The following is a 15,831-nucleotide window of genomic DNA, read 5'->3' as shown; positions in this document are numbered from 1 at the left end:
GATTATTTTGATGACGCGATATCCGTACATGTTTCACAGAGTTACAATATGATGTTGTTCTCTGATGGGCGTCGTGTCATGTCCCGAAGGCGATCTGTATTCATCCGAGCTGGACATTTAAGCTACGTCCCGTTATTGGAAATAATGTAATCTGGGCAGCCGTGACGGTAGATAACTTGCTCAGTAATAGCTTGGGTGAATTATTGATTCATGGAAGCGATATTATAAAAAATGCCATCGTAACAATAAAACAAGTATTGTATATAAAAATGTTCAGGAAGCAAATCACAAATATTTTAGAAAAGATAAAGAGGGTTATTTGCGGAAAATATCGCGGATACAAAATAATGAAGATATTTTCAACAATTTTTCGAATAATTCAGATTCAGTAATATCTAATTCATGAAAACCGATAGAATGTAAGAAGAAAGAATTTCTTGAAGATGCAAAACGTCTATTCTATCTCAGTGATAATGATTTAGATTATGATAACTAAATTCAAAAAATATAGATGTGAAACTCAAAAATCAATTATTCAGGGATTAACTATCTGTTACGTTCACATCATTAATCTTGGATAATGCTGAGAACAGATGAAATAATAAATATTTGAAATCCAATAATATCAATATATTTTGATGCGTTCATATTATGTTTTCCCTTATTCATTCATTATATCAGACATAATACTAAATACAAATTTAATTGAATTCCGAATTCATTCATGTGTATCTTATTATCATTAGCGATAAATAAAGCAATCACTGAAAATCAAATTGAACTCAGTTTTTTGTAATATTTGTCTGAAAAGTCGTATACATTGATTATTTTTATTATTTTCAATTCATTTCATACAATATAGTTATGGAGTAATCATTTATATGTTTTATCGGTAACAGTTAAGTTATAGATGATTTTAATTGTATACTCTGAAAATATATCAATATCGTGTATCATTCATATTACATTTCAAATTATTCTATTGAAAAATGTGGAAGTTGTAAACAAATGACCGGAAAATGACGCGTTCGCTCTATTTTGCGACTTATATGCAAAATATTTTGTCTGAAATATTTTTTATTTGCCTAATATTTTTTGAGATATTTATGGAAAACTTGGTAATTTTCAATATTTTCAATATTTAACTTACAATATCTCCAAGCGATCGTAGTATATAAGTATGCGTGGTATAAGCGAGTAGTTATAAGTAGTGATAAGATAGTGGTAAGATAGTTTTAAGAATAAGTGAGGAAGGAGGGGGGATGTGTGTGTGTGTGTGTGTGTGTGTATGTGGAGGGGAGGAGTAGGCAGGGGCGTTAGTGACTTATCGACCTTTGGAAATTTCAAAATAATTAAATTAACAAAAGTTAGGGCATTATTATAGTAATATATTCTTGATAATAAACAAAGCAAAAAAGTCTAATATTATTTCTTCTTTCGACGAATAGTTTAGCGAGATATCGTAAGTTAAATATTAAAAGAGTTACCAAGTTTTCCTTAAATATTTAAAAAAATATTAGGCAAATAAAGAAATGTTTCAGACAAAAGTTGTTAAAATTAATTGGTTGAAAAAAAATATAATAAAAAATTGGGCTTTCTGTTTTAAAAAATTAAGTTGACCTTCAAGTGATCTTGAAAATGCCCTCCAAATAAAAAACTGATAATGCCATTCTCTTTCTCCTTCAAAATCATGGAACACGTGTTTTAGCTTTTTTCAATATCTTTCATAGTTTTCGAGATTTTTTATCTGTTACATTTGAAATTTAGCACCCTGTATATCGCGAATTGCACTTAGGTATCCCTGGTGATTTAAGTTTGAATTGAGCATTGAAATAAATTAGAAATCAGCGAGATGATCAACGTAACGTGTTTCTTCTTTGAGTTGTCACAGTACGGTGAATTATATTCGCATAGATTATCCACCATTTCGCAAGCTCTCCGTGTAAACTCCGACCACGCGAGAAGAATTTAATAGGAAAAATTATTTTACACGAAAATTACATGAATTTATGCTATTTGTACGACGACCTGGTTTTCATTCCGACGGTATACACTCAGTGCGATGGATTCAGAGGGAAAGAGGTAGATTAGGGAATAGGAAGGTAATGGAAGGGAACAAGCAGCGCAGCGGCAACAGATTCGAAACAGGAACGCAATACGGCAGGAATTTTGTCGTATACAAAAGTCGGATCGCAAATTCCTAAAATTTAACCGAGAGATCCTTAGCGTTCGCCGTCTCGAAGAACCCTTTCATCAAAGCCAGCTCTGCTATGCCTCCCCCCCCTCTTTCCATCTCCCTCCTCAATTTTTCTCCTCTTTCTTATTCTTCCCGCTCTCTCTCTCTCTCTCTCTCTCTCTCTCTCTCTCTCTCTCATCCTCTTTCTCTGAGACTATATGCTCTTCGCACGAATTGTCGTACTTATTTCGTGTACCATATATTGCCGACCATGTAACTGATGGAAGCGCGAATCTTCTTCTATCAACTCTTCGAGGCCGATCACGTTCCCCTTTGAGATGTCCTTCATGTGATCCGTGCGTCGTGTCACATGGTCGAAGAGTCGAGATAGAAGGGAGACGAAGATTATCGCAAGATTGTAGCAGTTCCCGGATAAACTCGCCGGATAAACTTCTATCAATGGCATCCAAGTTATTCCCTGAGAAAGGAACTGATGTACGACTGATCCCACGAGATGATGAAGTACACAAGATATCGCAGTCATGTTAGGTGTTACTATCTCGAAAGCAACGCGTTTAAGCTCATTTAAAATGGAACACCCTTATATATACAGGATGTCCCATTTTAATCCAGCCGGCTGAATAAAATTCGAGGATATTCTCCAGAAAAAAATGTCAGACAAATGTTGCTCAGTTCTAAGGGGGACATTCGATGCCATCAAAATTTTGACCTTGGGTGAAGGGTTCAAGGTTATTCAAGGTCAACTTTTTTTTCTTAAATGGGAACCCCTATTTTTCACATCGGCAATCGATTCTACGTAAAAAAAAATGAAACTTTTGTTTGAAGCATTTTTTTTATAACGCAAACTAATTTTACTTATTCAGCCTCCAAAATTGAAATTTTCAAACTTTCTGAATTTTTTACTCGAGAATGGTGGGGTTTGGGGGGGGGAAATTGCAGAAGACAAAAAGTTCTTGGAATGCTGCAAGGAATTCACTCGAATTTTCGCATAGTTGATCGTGCACTTTTTTCGAGGTACCTCCTGACAGATAGAACATTGACGGAAAAAAGTGTACGATCAACTATGCGAAAATTCGAGTGAATTCCTTGCAACATTCCAAGAACTTTTTGTCTTCTGCAATTTCCCCCCCCCAAACCCCACCATTCTCGAGTAAAAAATTCAGAAAGTTTGAAAATTTCAATTTTGGAGGCTGAATAAGTGAAATTAGTTTGCGTTATAAAAAAAAATGCTTCAGACAAAAGTTTTATTTTCTTTTACGTAGAATCGATTGCCGATGTGAAAAATAGGGGTTCCCATTTAAGAAAAAAAAGTTGACCTTGAATGACCTTGAACCCTTCACCCGAGGTCAAAATTGTTGATGGCATCGAATGTCCCTCTTAGAACTGAGCAACATTTGTCTGACATTTTTTTCTGGAGAATATCCTCGAATTTTATTCAGCCGGCCGGATTAAAATGGGACACCCTGTATATATATATATGTCAACTTTATATAAATATTATTATGTATTAAATACATTAAAAAGGAAGCTTCGTAGCTTTTTGAGTACAGGTCGATGTTCGACGTTAGAGTTCAAAGCTTCGAGTCTTCGAATTCTGTTCGAAAATTCGAAATATCGAAAGCCTTAATAAAAATATTTTATAGCTATTTAATTGTATTTACACTTTTAAATTTCTGCATTTTCGAATATTCATATAATATTCACAGAATATTCATATTTTAATAATTATATTTCGAAGTTTCGTTATTCAAATATGATATTTTTAACGATATGAATTGTTTTAAAATGCACTAAGACTGATACATTTTGATGTTTCACTGCGATATTTAAAATGCAGTCCTCTTTTTCATAATATCGTACATTATATTCTGAGTACATTACATTTGAGTGACATAACATTATGAATGACGATGAATACATTCTCAGTTTCTATTGATTCCTTTCATGGCTCTCCATTTAAATTTAAATGTGCATCAATAGATGCTAGATCAGATGCAGTCCTATAATTACCTCATATTTATACTTTTCATTTCATTTTAATTATATTCAACTTATTTTTATATTCACTTTTTATATTTCTGCTTATTATTTATATTACGTATATTTAATATTTTTCGTTTCTTTTATTTTATGTTCTTCACTCGTCATATTTAACAGTCAATTTAATCTCCGGTTTATTTCATCTGCGATCATTTTTTTATTTTGTATTATTATTATTATTATTATTATTATTGTTATTATTATTTTTATTATTATCATCCTTTGAAACTCGAAAAGTTCGAAGTTTCGGAAAAGTACCGAAGTTTCAAATATAATTTATATCCCTAGCATTCTCTAGCCAATTTTCACAACCAATTCTCTCTTACGACATTTCACTCCAATGTTTGTGAAATAATAAAATTTATGAACTAACGTTTCAAGTGAATATAGAAGGTACTAATGAATAAATGGGAGGGGGGCGGGAATTAATGGAAGGGAGAATCTCTCTCGCGTCTAACGAATTATCCAATGAAGCGCTTTATCAAATCAGAAACTCTGACCGTTACTCCAATCGGATTTTATTGAAATCAAATAAACACTATCGAGTTCGAGGTTTAACTAGACACTTAGTGCGTCTCCATCGTATTTCTTCAAGGATTCTCGCTTCCTTGATCCTCCCTCGTTCCGGTTCTACGGAGCGTTGGGTGGAAAGAATAGGCGAACCTTCGAAGACACGATCACTCGCGACATGATGCTCGGCCCTTCAATTAAATCCCGCGGAGAGATAGAGAGGACAGATCGTGCCGGTGCAACTCAGCCGCCGAATCTTACTTACGGTGACCTAAATTCACAGCTCGCACGCTCGATTAATTAGTCCTCACGAGTGGCATCTCGCCACGAGTTCACCCTCGCGAATGTGTCCGAAATATGATCTATGAAATCATATTGCGAGGCTTGAAATTCATATTCACTCGCGTTTTACACGACTCAATTTGTCCCTTTTCTCTATTTTCCTTTCCGTCTCCATCATAATCGCACGACAATCCGTTCCGTCTCCGACTATCCTGTTGTTCCCGTCGCATTTCCCCAGCATAAGAACACAATGCTCGTAACAACATAACTGTTACATGTTACTTTTTTCTAATAATTTATTAATAATGTCTTCCGTTAATAACATAATGTTAGTGCGATAATTAATAAAGTGAATATTCCAATTAGCGACAAATATTTTAATAATTTTCTCAAGGGAAGTTAATTCAGCAATGAAAAAGTTAAATAGAAATCTAAATTCTTTATTATATCACCTTTTTCTTCAATTAATTTTTACAACAAATCAATTAATTTTAACGACTTTTGTCTGAAACATCTTTTTATTTGCCCAATATTTATTAGATATTTAAGGAAAACTTCGTAACTTTTTCAATATTTAACTTACGATATCTCGCTAACTTATTGTCGAAAGAAAAAAATGGTGCTAGACTTTTTTACTTTATTTAGTCTCAAAAATATATTGTTACAATAGCATCCTGATTTTTGTTAATTCGATGATTCTGAAATTTCCAAAAGTCGATAAGTTAATAAAAGTTAAAGCATTATTGCAGCAATATATTCTTGAAACTAAATAAAATAAAAAGGTCTAGTACTATTTTTTCTTTCGACAAACAGCGAGATACCGTAAGTTGAATATTGAAAAAGTTTTCTTTAAATATCTGAAAAAATATTAGGCAAGGATAGAAATATGTTTCAAAGACAAATGTTGTTTAAATTAATTGGTAGAAAAAGAAAAAGATGATATAATAAAAAAATTTAAGTTCCCACTTAAGAAACGTAATGATCAATAAATATCTCGAAAATGATGTCATCTGTAAACAAAATGATGTAGTTGTTTTATGTCCTTCTTGAAACTTTGTTTGTATGAAACATTTTTTTCTGAAATGTCTTATCTCCGAGATATCTTAGCGATCCGGGACTTTTCGGATACCCTGTATATAGAATACTCGTATATTGAATGAGTAGCAGCGAATCGTCCAAAAGCGTTTTCTTCAATCTTCAAACTTTGATGAAACATATGAAAGGAATTATAAATTGTCTTCGTCTTAAGTAACGATAACGGAAACAAGTTATTTTTAAAAAATAGCTTTCCCAACACCGCCCTTTAATTATGTTAAATAAAGGCAGAGAGAATCGGGCAGAGAATGAACAATGCTCTGTGGCGTTATTTAAGCGTAGGCAAGCTTGTCGTGTGAAATCCTTCCGAACCCCCGTAATTTCGATAATACTCATTATGCGTTTGTCTTCAATAGTATTTTAGCAGAATAACAAGAAGCTTCATTCTGACGCTCGCATTACATATTCGGCGGTTTAATTATGTTAAAACATGCTGTCACATAATTGCATTACATTAGTACGTAATATGGAATATGAATGCCGTTGTATGACGCGATGAGAATATTCATACGCACAGTATCTGATATACGCTGTCTCTTCCCTTAAGCTTTACCCTTTCAGATTATTAATAAAGCTTTCTAGTAAATATCACATGCATACAATGGAACTGTGAACGCTGCATCGTGGCTTATCTCGATTTCATTGCAGCTGCAAAGTAATCTCTTATTGTTTATCGTCTATCACGATGAAACGAAATACTCGTATATGATTCGGGACTTTTAGCTCAAACTTGTCTGTTTAGAATCGAAGATTCTTTCGTATTGAATAAAGTTTCCTTTGGAATTTTTACTACCACGGGGAAAAGAAAAAGTGATCCCAAACTTTCGCTAAAAAGAAGATCGACTTCAAATCAATCACGAGAGCCTATAATATAACAGAAAAGATTATTTATAGCCCGGCGAAATATCCCGTACATAAATCACGTTACATCCGTCGTAATGGTTTTGCATTACAGCGGTCTTTCATCCATCACCGTAACGTCAAGACACGACCGTGGTTTCCCGCAAATTCGCGTCGAACCCTTTAATCGAATCTGCGCGCTGTCTCCAATTGATTCCATCGATGCCTTTAGATTAGAGCAGGGATCCTTTCAGACGTCTACTAGTGAATTCCCCGCATGGAGATGAAGTTTCTCGGAACGTCGAGATGACGCACGGACTGTTTGTTGGATGATCTTCGCTCGTAATTCTTAACGCACATCCATTATTTCAAGACGCGAGAACATCATCGAAGCGACAAACTCCAGACCGAGGGAGAATTATTTCGATCAAACTTGCGAGTACTAAGTACTAAGATGAAAACTATCATACGAAACAATTACAGTTTATTCGTTTTAACATCGAATTCCCTTGCTTTCAGGGTATCTGTAAAGTCCGACTTCACCCCTGAATCTCGGAAACGACTTTAAGTATGGAAAAATGTTTCGAACAAAAGTTGTAGGATATTGAGGGGGACACATGATAAAAATATGGACTTGACCTTGAGTGACTTTATCAAGGCCAGGTCAATGTGATCGATATTTTCTCAAATGGAACCTCTTATTTTTTTATTGCATATTCTTGTAGTCCTTGTCGAGACGTTTTCAAAACATTATATATTTTTGTTTTCTGCGCAAGTCATATCATTCCCAAGATATGAAGCTTCAAAGTTGACATACCGCCGGCATTCGCGTTACCCAAGATGTACCGCGTGGAGATTGCACTCAAGGTCATATTTTTTTATCATGTGTCCCCCTCAGTGTCCTATAACTTTTGTCTGAAACATTTTTCCATATTTAAAGCCGTTTCCGAGATCCAGGAGTGGGGTCGGACTTTACAGATATCCTGTATGTGATCAAACGTGAGACAGTAAGAGCGACAAGGAGAGAAATAACAAGGACAAAGATACGACGACAAGGATAAAGTTAACAAATTTAGAAATACTTAAGATCAATTCGGAAATTGTCTATACGATTTGTTTACACCGCATTTCACAGTTATTTTGAAATAGTGTCGTCATATACGAGTATTTTTTTAATAACAATATTGTCATGGCAATAAAATAAGTACAACTACTTTCATACGCTACATCTATCTATCTAAGCAACTATTTAATACGAAAATTGTAGAAAAATGAAGGATTTTAACAAAAGGGCGGATCCCCGGATAAATTGAACAAAAAAGAAACTTGAAATGGGAAATCCCAATCTTTTATTACAACCGTCTTTTTCTACCAATTAATTTAAACAACTTTTGTCTGAAACATTTTTTATTTGCCTAATATTTTTTGAGATATTTAAGGAAAACTTGATAACTTTTTCAATATTTAACTCACGATATCTCGCTAATAATTTAGCCATATGTGGACATATGTACATATATGTACATGGCTAAATTATTACATATAATTTTTCTCAGATATATTTTATTTGTGTAAGTAGAGAAACATTTTTGCAACGGTCATCAACTAAACGTATGTTTCAATCTTCAAGTGTGGGCTTGACCAAATTAATCTCTCTGTAACGAGAGAAAGACATAATACATCTTAATGCATTGCGAAACTCGATTTTCCAGTGATCACGCGAATGGCGAATAGCATGATAGCCGCGCATCAGGCATGCCGCTTCGTTAATAATAAAACTCACTAATCGACGTAATCGATTTATTACGCAGATGCCGGGAACTACAGCAAGCTGCCGTTGCAGATTAAAAAATGTACTCTCGTGATGCGAGGTGGGCACGAGTAGCGAAGTGATCGTGGAGCGGAGCGGATAATCGACGAGAGGAGTATCACACAATTTGCCACGAGCAAATGATAATTGTCGCCGCGGTCTAACTTATTCCATCGATTCCTTGCCAAGCGAGTTCGAAAGATCGTAGCGAGATCCTTTCGCTTGACTTGACGTGCCAATCGATCCCGTCAAAGGGTAATGGCTCTCCCGTGTTAAAGCAAAGACCCTTCACTTATACGTGAATGTCCTTGGCCCGATTCGCGGCTCACATGCCATTAGCAAGTTCGAAAGTGATAACAACGACAACGACAACGACGACGACGACGACGACGACGACGGCAACAACCTATTTACTTCCGCCGCTCAGATCCCACTGCAAGTTTCGGCGACGCATCTAATTACCAAGATCAACGAGTCGGATTTTCTTAGAGCTCGCCGCTCTCATATCGATAACAAAATCGATTACACAATTTGCATCGCCTCGAAAATAGAAAAAGTAGGACCGATACACATCAGTTGACATGATAAAAGAGTCGCGGGAACGAAGTACAAAATTTTCGAAGATCTAACTTGAAACCTCGTTTGTGCAAATGATTTAATTCTAAATATAAACCCAATTTATATCCAATTTGGAAATGATTCAATTGCGAAGAAGCACAAAAATGCAACACGAAATAATCTCGCCCGTTGCCCAATCAGCGACAAGCTAATTTCTCTTTATTATCATGACATAAGTCCGAAGTTTGATAGATTCCTACAGGGAAAGGAGGATAACCGTTCAAACAGGAAGTAAGCCGCGGAAGCTCGCGATGCCGCCGAACTGAATTGAGGGCTGCTTTTCGGTTCGCTTTGACATTGCGTCAAGCATCGAGCGTACTATTTCGAGGTGGACTCGACAAATACGAATCTCTTCCGCAGATTTTCCCTGGCTGATTTATCGAACGGGCAAACTCAGGCCGGCAGAGCTCAACGAAGGGAGTCCCAATTCAAATTAGAACCGGTCGACTCGGCCGCGCGTACTGATCAGCACACAGTAGGATCTCGCATGAGGAAGTGTGAGAGGTTGCGGGGCGAAATTAAAGATACCGCTAATCCGGATCTCACTCGAACTGCCGACAACGTCATGCACAACGTAATCTGGCACGAGTGAAGCAATTTAAGCGGCAGCCCTGCTTCTCCTCTTTCTCTCTCTCTCTCTCTCTCTCTCTCTCTCTCTCTCTCTCATGCTCTCGCATGACGATCCCCGCGTGTTTCTAAGCGGACCCCGTTAATATTAACACGAGCGCGCGAATTTATCGAGCCGTAACGGAGCCGAGCTCCTCACGTATATTTCTGATAATGGAACTGAAAATTCATCTTCAAGGTAACTGCGTAATCTTCAGGCACCAGGATTAATGAAAACAAGACCGAGAATTGCGGGCGATCCCGTGAATCCAAGCGGAAAGAATGTCACGACGAGACCCGCACGGCAGATTCCAAAGATTCCCCGTATTTCTCGCAATAATTCGTTGTGCAATGATTACATGGATTAGAAGTGCAGAGTCAAGGTAATTCAGATACGACAACAGGTGTTGCCTACTCGAAACAGTTGCAGCGCGATACAGTTCGCGTGATACTGACGCGCGATGCTGACGACTGATGCGACGATGACGATTATGACCCACGTAAATGTCCGCTGGAAGCTCGCCCACTGAAGCGCACACATTCGAGGAACGCGAGGAACGCGAGCGGAAGCGGAGAGTCTCGTTGGTGTGTCGATAAGCTACGGAAATTGATTTGGCCGCGACCGCGATATCAGCCTGACCATCTGCCACATACGCCTAACGTGACCTTTCGTCTAAGACGGGGCGTGACCTTTCATAACAACGAGTATAAGGGAGACATGCCGAAGGTAGCGGCAAGGATCTGGTCGTAATTTCTCAGGTGTCCACTTCGTGGACGTGGAAGATGTGAAGCTTCGACGACGAGCATTTGTTCAACGTCGTCTCTCGAGAAATTTTAGCTAAACGTATTTGTCGGACGGATGTTACATTGTAAAAATTCGTCATCGGGAGGATATTGTTCAATCTAAAAATCGAACGAACAGAACGAAAAAGTTGTCCGTGTCTCCGCTCGTTTCAGAGTTTCCGCTCGAGGCAGAGCCGTGTCAAAGCTTGCGAGAAACGCCGTTCACGATTTCTCTCGGAGATTTTGCGCGAGGAAACTCGAAAGAGCGAGAGTCTTATGTCGTCCTTTGTCATTAGCTCAGACTAAGAGGATCTTCTCGTCGCGACTTCAGCCTAAACGCTCTCTTGCTGATCAGTTCTATTACAACTTCTTTGTGGCTGTTTCGTGTGAGTCAGATCTCGCACGAACGAAAGCACTGAAGAAAAAGAAGAAGAAGAAGAAGAAGAAGAAGAAGAAGAAGAAGAAGAAAACGAAGAAGAAGAAGAAGAAGAAGAAGACGAAAAAGAGGAAGAAGAAGAAGAAGAAGAAGAAGAAGAAAAAGACGAAATGAAAAACGAATCGAAGACGTTGATCTTGGAGGGGAATTGCGTGTTTCCACTAACCGCACTAGTAGGAATACCGTAATCTTCGAAGCCCACGGCACGCATTCGTTTTCGTCGCGACGTTAAATCGACAGGCGAAGTCGACGATCGAGGAAGCATCGCTTCGCCTCGTGTATCACAATCAGCTTAATCGTTATATGCTGCCACACCAGCGAAACGCAAAGCGCACTAGTCGTAAAGTGCATTCGCGAAACGGCTGGAAAACTTTGTAATTCCTCACAACGAAGCGCGCCTTGCAGAAACTCACACGAGCATATGTGGGTGGTAAACAAAAGTTGAGAAAATTCGGCGCTCCACCGACTGGAAATACCTTCGCGGGAACGGCACTTGCGAGCTATCTGATCGATACAGCACGAAGCTCAGGAAGTGTACGAATAATTCGAGTTGCTCGACACGTTGTGCGTCAAGCCGCGGCGTATATGCAGCCTTCGTGTTTCTCGCGCTTCTCAGCGAGAAGCTGTAAGAGCTGTCAAATTTAAGACGGACGAAGGAATGGTGTAATGGCTGGGGATAATGGTCACCGTGTGCTCATAAAAATCGCGCGTAGACGTGCACAGAGTGAAAAGCACAGCGTATAATCAGCAAAGACAAAGGTTAGCGCAAGTGTACGCCTCTTTGCTTTCCGGAAAAGGAATACCGTCGTGGAATGGAAAGGGTAAGATCGGAAGGAGAGTTTAAAGGAGAAGAAAAAGGGAAAGAAGACAGCCTGTCGAGACTGTCGAGGAGCCGGCCGTCGAGAAGCTGTCCGTGATCTCTTGGGAACGGTGCCCGTGCAAGCCAGAGAGTGGAAACACCGGGTGAGCGCATCGAAGAGGGCCCGCCGAGCCGGAAGAACGGCCTTCGTGGTCTCGTACGTCGACTGAGCAGCGGCGCGGCCAGCCGTCGCGCAATTGGCACGTACGGCCGCGGAGGGGGAGACAGTGCCGGGGCCAGCGGGCCCGGCAGCGGCAGTGGCGGCGGCGACGGTGGGGGTAACACAAGTCCCAGCGCCTGGCCAGCGGCTGGCCAGCGGCCGATAGTGGGGGCCGGCAGCATCACGGTGTCCGCATCCGGGGCCTCATCGGGCCGCGGCACCCTAAGCCGACGTTCCAGCCGCGATCTAAGCCCCTCGAAGTCGTCGTCGTCGTCGTCGTCGTCGTCCGCGACGGCGGCGGCGGCGGCGGCGGCGGCGGCGGCGACGGCGACGGCGGCTGGCCAGGATGCGGCCAACTACGGGGGCGGGGGTGGTGCCGGTATCGCATCGTCCGGTGGTATCGGCACAACTGGGCAGGATTGGCGAAAACTAGTCGGCAGCATACGGCGCAAAGTACGCCGCAAGACCGCCCAGAGTAGTTCCAGCATATCCGAAGCTGCCCTGCAGGAGACCAACCGCAATCCTGATGACTTTCTCAATGCCACCATGAGGATCTTCTTGGTGGTATCGCCGCCGATGGGTCGCGTTCAGGTAAATGCTGCGTGTTGTTGTGATGTCGTGCCGTCACTGGTTTCCGACAGTGCTCGAGTATAGGAAAAGTATATGTAGTATTCGGAGGAGATTCACATGTTCCTGTGTGATGAAGCTCGTAACATGAATAGAATATTCTATCGAAGCATTTGTTAAAGATTTAATTCCTTTTATCATCCTGTCATCTTTTTATTAATCTTTTGAATGTTATAGACATATTTAGAATATTTCAACTTTGGTACAGCAAACTTTTATGGATTATAATAGGGGTGATTGAAAAATTTTCTCAACTAAATGTTTACCCTGAAAACTCTTAAGAGAATGCCACTCTTGGAAACTTTATGAAATAAAACATTGACTTTTTCTGCAAAATTTATCGATTGCGCAAAATTATAGATGCTTTCATATTATAAGAAAGAGAAGGAGAGAGAGAGAGAGAGAGAGAGAGAGAGAGAGAGAGAGAGAAAACATGCAAAAAGAAAGTTGGTCATTGCTCAATATGAAAACAATAAAAAATTTCAGAACTGATGTCTGAAGCTTAATTAATAATAGTTAGCATAAAGATTTGCCTAACACGAAAGTTCTGTAGCTTTTACATCCCGAACGTGAGTTCAAGCTACATTCAAGAAAGTTTCGAAGAACATTGCTATATCTCTACAACTGAATTTAGACATTTTTAAAAATATATGAAAAATTTGTAGAAAGGTTTTTATATACATTTAGCTCCGCGAATACTTGATCATCAATAGATCAATCTTTATTAAAAGATTTTGTTCAGTTACATAATTTCTGCCTACGTGCTTCTCATGATTGTTGATTAATTTAAAATGTGGGAATACGTTTAAAAGGAAAGTAATATTTTGCACGCGGCAAAAGGGGTGATCCGCAATCAGCTAAGATTAAAGAGGCGATTCCTTCTGTCGATTTTTTTGAAACTCGTCGAATAACTCGTTACTTTCTAACTATAACTGTAAAATGTAATTTTTGAAGATCAGTAACTTATAACTGTAACTAGTTACTTGTTCAGTGAAAAAAATTATAACTGTAACTAAGTATTTTTACAAAATAACTTTTTCAACCTTGATAATAGAATATTTTTCATAATTTTCCACAATATTGAGACGAACTTACATATGTATTTATGAAAGTACAACACATCTTTCTTTTTTGGACAAAGCGTAGCAAACGGAATAGTACTACTTTAAGTTATTACATCGAGACGGATTTGCGTAAGTCGATTCGTTCAAATCGACTAAATCGGAGATCCGTCAACTACGCTGAGTAGAGACGCACTTCTCAAAGAATTTCGCATGCGGGCTGCGCTTGTTACGCTACCACTTCACCTATTTTAACGAGAACCTCTCGTAAAGTCCGATTGTCGTGAAGTCGCATTGTGTCGTTTTTCGCAAGAGAGATTTTCCTGTGTTATACTCGTTTATCTCTGCGTCACGAATAATCCTGTGATTCAAGAATGACACTCATATATTATCTTTGATTCTCGAGCCTTGTGTTTGAACTCGAATTACACAATTATTATTTCGCTCTCGTTCCCCATTTCAATAAATAAATATAAAATAAGCGATATTTTATGCCGTTCGAAAGATCACATGATTATATGGTACAACTATATAATCATAGTTAATATGAAATATTACGTTGATATTATTATTGTTATTTAATGTTTACATTATTCTTTAGCAAGCTGATATATAATAATATAAATACGAGAATATTCACAAATGTGCAAACTGATTTTTTAAATTGCGCGAGAACTTTTGAAATTTTTCTTTCAAACTGTATACTAAAGACGCTTCAACTATTTAGCATTCATTTCTTATTTATTCAGAGTAAAATAGAATTCTTCAGAGAAAAAGAAATTCTTCTCACAATGCAGAATCGCTATTAGTCGTCGTCAACAATGTACGAATTATGTAGTCTCTGTTGTCATCAAAACACAATATGTAAAATGTCAAATGTAGTAAATATTCATGAGGGTCGATTTATGCGCATGTTTATATAGAAACTATCAGTTAATCGTTGAAAGTCAATTTGTCGCTGTGCATCGTAGAAACGCCCACGCTCTCATCATGTAAATGTTTATTGACGAATCTCTGCGAATATACAATGCTCAGTATCGGTGTTATCATTGATTTCATTAATGGTGGAAAGTGCTAGCTCGCTAAAGCAACAAGACGTATATTTTGCGACGGAAAAATATAGTGCGTCGATAATATTGCGCCAATATATAAGATGTATAAAAAGTACGGGGGCGGCGAAAACTAAACATTTTAGAAAAAATGACAAAAGTTGTATGGTTTCAAGGGGGATATAATATAAAATAATTATATCGTTTTGTTTGCAGATGGTGCCTCTTTCAAGATATTCACTGATCATTACTTTTCTTAAATGGAAATCCCAATTTTTTATTATATCATCTTTTTTTACCAATTAATTTCAACAACTTTTGTCTGAAACATTTTTTTATTTTTCTAATATTTTTTGAGATATTTAAGGAAAACTTGGTAACTTTTTCAACATTTAACTTATGATACCTCGCTAACTATTTGTCGAAAGAAAAAATAGTAGTAGATTTTTATTTCTGTTTAGTCTCAAGAATATATTGTTACAATAGTATTCTGACTTTTGTTAATTTGATGATTTTGAAGTTCCCAAAGATTGATAAGTTAACAAAAGTTAGGGCACTGTTGCAACAATATATTCTTGAGACTAAATAGAGCAAAAAAGTCTAGTACTATTTTTCTTTCAATAAATAGATATAAATTAAATGTTGAAAAAGTTATCAAGTTTTCCTTAAATATCTCAAAAAATATTAGGTAAATAAAAAAATGTTTCAGACAAAAGTTGTTAAAATTAATTGGTAGAACAAGATGATATAATAAAAAATTTATTGAAATTGAATTTTTCTATTTAAGAAATGTAATGATTATGTGAATATCACGAAAGTAACGTCTGTAAACAATCTGTAAACAAAATGATGTAGTTA

At 37.8% G+C, this 15,831-nt stretch overlaps 1 protein-coding gene across 4 annotated transcripts in view; it reads left to right on the top strand.

Annotated features, from left to right (window-relative positions):
- The window catches only part of LOC105188425 (pleckstrin homology domain-containing family G member 5), a 103,655-nt gene that overhangs the window by 45,698 nt on the left and 42,126 nt on the right, over positions 1-15,831 (top strand). The window contains exon 1 of one of the 4 annotated variants that reach the window (XM_019843762.2): positions 11,278-12,827. The exons of the other annotated variants lie outside the window; for them this stretch is intronic. Coding sequence (XP_019699321.1) covers positions 12,783-12,827 — 45 coding nt within the window. The 5' untranslated portion in view covers positions 11,278-12,782. Of the gene's footprint in view, positions 1-11,277; positions 12,828-15,831 lie in introns of those variants that run through there. 4 annotated transcript variants of the gene reach the window in all.

This window comes from Harpegnathos saltator, unplaced genomic scaffold (genome assembly GCF_003227715.2).
Source record: "Harpegnathos saltator strain DR-91 unplaced genomic scaffold, Hsal_v8.6 scaffold160, whole genome shotgun sequence".
NCBI classification, from domain to species: Eukaryota; Metazoa; Arthropoda; class Insecta; order Hymenoptera; family Formicidae; genus Harpegnathos; species Harpegnathos saltator.
Note: the sequence above shows the minus strand (reverse complement) of the source record. Positions and strands in the feature narration are given on the sequence as shown.